At 44.2% G+C, this 5826-nt stretch overlaps 1 protein-coding gene across 1 annotated transcript; it reads right to left on the reverse strand.

Moving 5' to 3' along the window:
* Positions 1-331: 331 nt before the first annotated feature.
* LOC110298242 (small glutamine-rich tetratricopeptide repeat-containing protein alpha) lies at positions 332-1923 on the reverse strand. The gene has a single exon (XM_021167367.1). It carries the CDS (start codon positions 1865-1867, stop codon positions 923-925), a length of 945 nt encoding a protein of 314 aa, XP_021023026.1. The 5' UTR covers positions 1868-1923; the 3' UTR covers positions 332-922.
* Between the last annotated feature and the right edge of the window lie 3903 nt (positions 1924-5826).

The raw sequence follows: 5826 nt of genomic DNA on the forward strand, positions 1-5826 counted from the left end.
AAGCCCAGTTCATTTTCCTACACGAAAATATTTCCTTCAGCATCTTTCTGGGCATGGAAGCAATGTGTTCAGATCATGAACCCAAATGTATTTCCTCTTTTCTTTTTTTAATGTTTTTTTATTACATATTTTACTCAATTACATTTCCAATGCTATCCCAAACTGCTTGTGGACGTTGTACATCGTGGTGCGCACTAGGCTCCGCACCACGATGTACAACGTCCACAAGCAGAAAGACGGTTCTGGTGGCTGCTTCAGGGCCGTTACCCTGAAACTCCCTGCCAACCCCAGACATTGAATTCCCATGAGATCAAGGATAGGATGACACAGATGGGTCAATGTCTATGTCTGCTGCCCAGGCTGAGGATGGTGCTGGACTGGACACAAAGTTAGGATTGGCTGATGGCTGTGAAGACGGAGGGGAAGCTGGAAAGAAGAGACACGGATGGTCCACACGCTGGGCAGAAGTCACAGGCCTCAGTCCTATGTGGCACAGGCCACTGGAATAAGGCAGGCGGGGGCACCTGCAATCCGGCGAGGGTGTGGGACGCTGGTGCCCAGCTGGGGCTGGCAGTGGGGATGAGACTCAGCTACTCAAGTTCCTTTAGGAGGAACCCGGCAGGGTGGGGGCTGAGACCTGAGGGCCCAGGCTGTCACTCAGTGACTCACACTCACCCCACCCCTCCCTGCAGCTTCCTAGGTGGCTGGAGGAACTGGTGCTGGTGTGTCGTCTTCTGTAGACTCCTCCAGGGAGGTGTGGGGCCATTAAGAGTACAAAACCGAGGGGGAGGGATGAAGGAAAACACAAGGCGGGGATGAGTCCGTCTTAACATGCAGGTCCAGTTTCTCTCTCGAGCTGCCCGACGGAGAAAATGCTAACACCAGGAGGCCGCGGAGCAAAGGGACCCTCGGGTCAGCTTCGTCACTCTTGCTGCTCCTCGTGGCTGGCACTGGGTGTCCGGCTGCGCACCACCTGGCTACGGATCTGCTCCACAAACTCTGGGTTCTGCTGCTGCATCTGCTGTGCAAACTGTTGGCCCGCCTGGATGAGGCTGGCCAGGTCACTCTGCTGCGGACTGCTGCCTGGCGTACCCAGAGGGTTATGGCCTCCGGAGATCATGCCTGACATGAGCTGCTGTAGCTGGGGGCTGTTCATTAAGTTTGAAGCCATGGTGATGAAGTGTGGGTTGTTCAGCAGGCCAGCGATGTCTAAGCTGCCCACGCCGCCCGTAGGGCTTGGCGCCTCCCGTAACTTCAGCTCTGCAATCTTGAGGTTGGACTTGTATGTATCGTTGTCAGGGTCCAGCTCCAGGGCCTTCTTGTAGTACGCCACAGCCTCTGCATGCTTGTTCAGGCTGGACAGCGCAAGGCCCATGCGGCCATAGGCCTTGCTATACCCAGGGTCGATGCCAATGGCGCGCTCGCAGTCCTGGACGGCCCCCACGTAGTTCCCCAGCTTGCTGTAGGCTGCAGCTCTGTTACAGAAGTAGACAGCATTGGCAGGGTTGAGCTCAATAGCCTTGCCGTAGAGGTGCACAGCTGCTTCGAAGTTCTCCAGCTTCATCTGCTCATTACCTTCGGTTTTGAGGCGCTCTGCCTCAGCTGAGTCCTCCTCAGAGGGTGGTGTCCTGTCGGGGGCCCGCGAGTCCTGTGGCATCTCCTGCTTGCTGGAAGTGGCTGCTTCAAATATCTCTGGCAGGGTCTGAGGGAGAGCAAGGTCACTGTCCTCCAGTGTCACACCGAAGGCTGTCTCCAGACACTGGATGGCAACCTCTAGGCTCTCCTGGGCGTCACACGAGAGCCCACTGTGCCGCAACTGTCCATGGAGGAACTGGATGGCATAGGCCAGGCGCTTCCTGTTGTCCATCTCGAGACTGGTGAGGTGACACTGCTTGCTCAGGATCTCTCAGTCGACCGAAGACCCGACCCCGTATTTCCTCTTTTCTGTGTCAACTGGAAGTACCATTTCCTTCCTCCTTCAATTTGCTGAACCTAATCTCTTATGTGTCTAATTTTTTGCCTGTTGAGTGTGAACTTCTCATACACAAGTTCAATTTAATTAAACTTTCCAATTTTTATGGTTGAGTTACTTTATTAATTATATTAAACCATGAATGCTATTCACTATTTTAAACACACCCCTATTTGGTCTGTCTATATTAAGAATTGATGGAGGAGTGTTCCTCTTTCTCCACATCCTCGACGCATCTGCTGTCACCTGAGTTTTTGATCTTAGCCATTCTGACTAGCGTAAGTTGGAATCTCAGGGTTGTTTTGATTTGCATTTTCCTGATAACTAAAGATTTTGAATATTTCTTTAGGTGCTTCATGACCATTCAATATTCCTCAGGTGAGAATTCTTTGTTTAGCTCTGTACCTCATTTATTAATAGGGTTGTTTGGTTCTCTGTAGTCTACTACCTGAGGACACAGCTATACCACTCCTGGGCATATACCCAGAAGATATTCTAACATGTATCATGTAACATGTAACATGTAACATGTAAGGACACATGCTCCACTATGTTCATTGCAGCCTTATTTATAATAGCCAGAAGCTGAAAAGAACCCAGATGTCCCTCAACAGAGGAATGGATACAGAAAATGTGACACATTTCCACAATGGAATACTACTCAGCTGTTAAAAACAATGAGTTCAAGAAATTCAAATGGATGGAAATAGGAAATATTCTGAGTGAAGTAACCCATAACAAAAGAACACACATGGTATATACTTATTGATAAGTGGTTATTAGCCTGGAGGCTCAGAATATCCAAGATACAATTCAGAGACCAAATGAAGCTCAAGAAGAAGGAAGACCAAAGTCTTCCATATATCAGTCTTCCATAGAAGGGGGAACAAAATAACAGTGGGAGGAAATAGAGAGACAAAATATGGAGCAGAGACTGAAGAAAATTCTATTCAGAGACTGGCCCAAATAGGAATCCATCCCATATATATTCTCCAAACTCAGACACTATTGTGGATGCCAAGAAGTGCTTGCTGACAGGATCCTGATATAGCTGTCTTGAAAGACTCTGCCAGTGACTGACAAATATGGAGGTGGATACTCTCAGCCAACCATTGGACAGAGAACAAGGTCCCCAATAGAGGAGCTAGAGAAAGGACCCAAGGAGCTTAAAGGGTTAGCAGCACCATCAGGTGAACAAAAATATGATCTAACCAGTACCTCCAGAGCTCCCAGGGGCTAAATCACCAACCAAAGAGTACACATGGAGGGACCCATGGTTCCAGCTTCATATGTAGCAAAGGATGACCTTGTTGGACATCAATGGTAGGAGAGGTCCTTGGTCCTGAGAAGGCTCGATACTCCAGTGTAGGGGAATGCCAAGACGGAAGCTGCAGTGGATGGGTTAGTGAGCAGGGTTATTAGGAAGATGGGATGAGGGGTTTTCTGAGGGGAAAGCAGGAAAGGGGATAACATTTAAAATGTAAATATAGGAAATATACCATAATAAAAAAGAATTGATGGAGCTGATAAAGTCATGGAAACTCCACTTATATATATTCATTTTCCCACTTGTTTATTCAGTAAGTACTATGTGCAAACTTGCATTGTAGCCTAATGGTTTTCTGTTTTAGTCTGAGTATTTAATATTGTAAATAAGAGTTTAAGTCCAGCATCAAATATTCAGAACAAAGTCTGCTAAAATTACTCAACACAGTTATGATATTGACATTGTAACATGGGATGCCAGGTGCCTCTGTAGCTGGAGAAACAGGTGCTGAAGTGGGCATAGAAGTCAGGACTGACTCAGGTCAAAAAATTCATGATCTCTGGAACTGTAATTTTATAACTATGCTGGATGCTGAATCTGATGACTTCTAGCGACTTAACATTCTCTTGCTTATTATGTGATTCTGTAAGTAATAGCCACTGACTTTTTCCCCTTCTAGACTTTATTTTATCACTTAACCCTATCTTACTGTTCTGTGCTAAATATTTAAACCATTTTACTCTTTTTTTTTCTTATTGTTCTGTGCTCCAGGAAGTACTGAGGACTTAGCTCTTTCTTTTTGCTCTGTCCTAAAACCTTAACTCTTTAGTATTGTTCTATGTTTCATTGAGCACTGGGGCCTTCACTCTTTTTCTCTCTATTATTACTATATAAATCTCTGTATGTTATTAGTGCTAGAAAACTTAACTCTTGCATACTTTATAGTTCTTGTACTTGATTAAGTGCTGTAAAGCTTAACTATTTCTTTAATTCTCTATCTTAACTCTAAGTTACTATGTATTCAGAAGCTGCCTATTGTTAAACAGCAGAGAATTTAGTATAGGATTAATTGTTAAGGCTCCTTTCTCTTGCCAAGAAGTCTCCCCAGGCAACTGAGAGGTTTGGAGCAATAAAACTTTTATTGAAGCAGGAGAAGAAAGTCATGCTAGCAAAAGCCTACTAACTTTGTCCATAAGCAAATATGCATAAACATACATACACTCATATACATATTCATGGACACATACACATATACCTTCATACACTGCTGCTGGTTTCAGTTACTTATCTCATATACTTATACACACATTTATATTATAAATATGAAAGAACAAAAGTCTACATGAGCAGGTTTGTTTGACCAAGAACCAATGTAGAAAGAAGTCACTAGTCTTTATGAAAAATAAGCTTCTAACTTTATAGCATAGAGAAAGAAAAAGTTTCTACCATTCTATTGCTAAATGAATTTTAAAAACCTGTAACATTGTAAGAAAAGCCTACCTGTTGCTTTCTCTTCTGTGGATCATTCTCCTCTGTCTTTTCTCATTTTACAGCCCTTCATCTCTACAATACTTCTATCTATTCTACTTTTGTGTCCTTAATTTTGATCTCTCGTGCCTTAGTTTCTAATTCCCCTTCTGCATTCTGTATTCTGCCAGGTTAGTACTTTCCAAGGGCAATTGCTCACATGGTATTTCAAATATCAATAGTGTACCACAAGTTTAGACATAAATTCAAATCGTGAATTGAATAAAAAGTGTAGAACAGAGAGTTTTACATGTGTTTCTCTTAAGACTATTTATCTGGCTAGACATTCAGTATCTGTCACTAGCGCCACAGGTTCTTTGAGAGTATAAAATTATAATGCTTTTTTATTTAGATATTTTCCTTATTTATTTCAAATGTTATCCCCTTTCCTAGTTTCCCCTCTGAAAACCCCTATCTCCTCCCTGCAACCTTAGCTCATCAACCCATCCACTCTCACTTCTTGGCCCAGGCATTTCCCTATACTGAGAAATAAAACTTTCACAGAACCAAGGGTCTCTCCCCCCATTGATGACCTACTAGGCCATCTTCTGCTCCATATGTATCTAGAGCCATGAGTCCCACCATGTGTTTTCTTTGGTTGGTGGTTTAGTCCCAGGGAGCTCTGGAGATACTGGTTAGTTCATATTGTTCTTCCTCCTATGGGGCTGCAAGCCTCTTCAGCTCCTTGGCTACTTTCTCTAGCTCCTTCATTGGGGACCCTGTGCTCTGTCCAATGGATGGCTATGAGCATCCCACTTTTGCATTTGTCAGGCACTGGCAGAGCCTCTCTGTAGACAACTATATCAGGCTCCTGTCAGCAAACTCTTGTTGGCTTCCACAATAGTGTCTGCTTTTGGTGGTTTTTTTTTTTTTATGGGATGGATCCCCAGGTAGGGCAGTCTCTGATTGGTCATTCCTACAGTCTCTGCTCTGAACTTTGTCTCTGTAACTCCTTCCATGGGTATTTTGATTCCCTTTCTCAGAAGGATCAAAGTATCCACACTTTGGTCTTCCTTCTTGAGTTTCATGTTTTGCAAATTGTATCTTGGGTATTCTGAGC

This window comes from Mus caroli, chromosome 7 (genome assembly GCF_900094665.2).
Source record: "Mus caroli chromosome 7, CAROLI_EIJ_v1.1, whole genome shotgun sequence".
In the NCBI taxonomy this organism is placed as follows: Eukaryota; Metazoa; Chordata; class Mammalia; order Rodentia; family Muridae; genus Mus; species Mus caroli.

Bases quoted from the DNA above. Each gene is read 5' to 3' on its own strand.
- LOC110298242 (XM_021167367.1), bottom strand. From the start codon at position 1,867: ATGGACAACAGGAAGCGCCTGGCCTATGCCATCCAGTTCCTCCATGGA.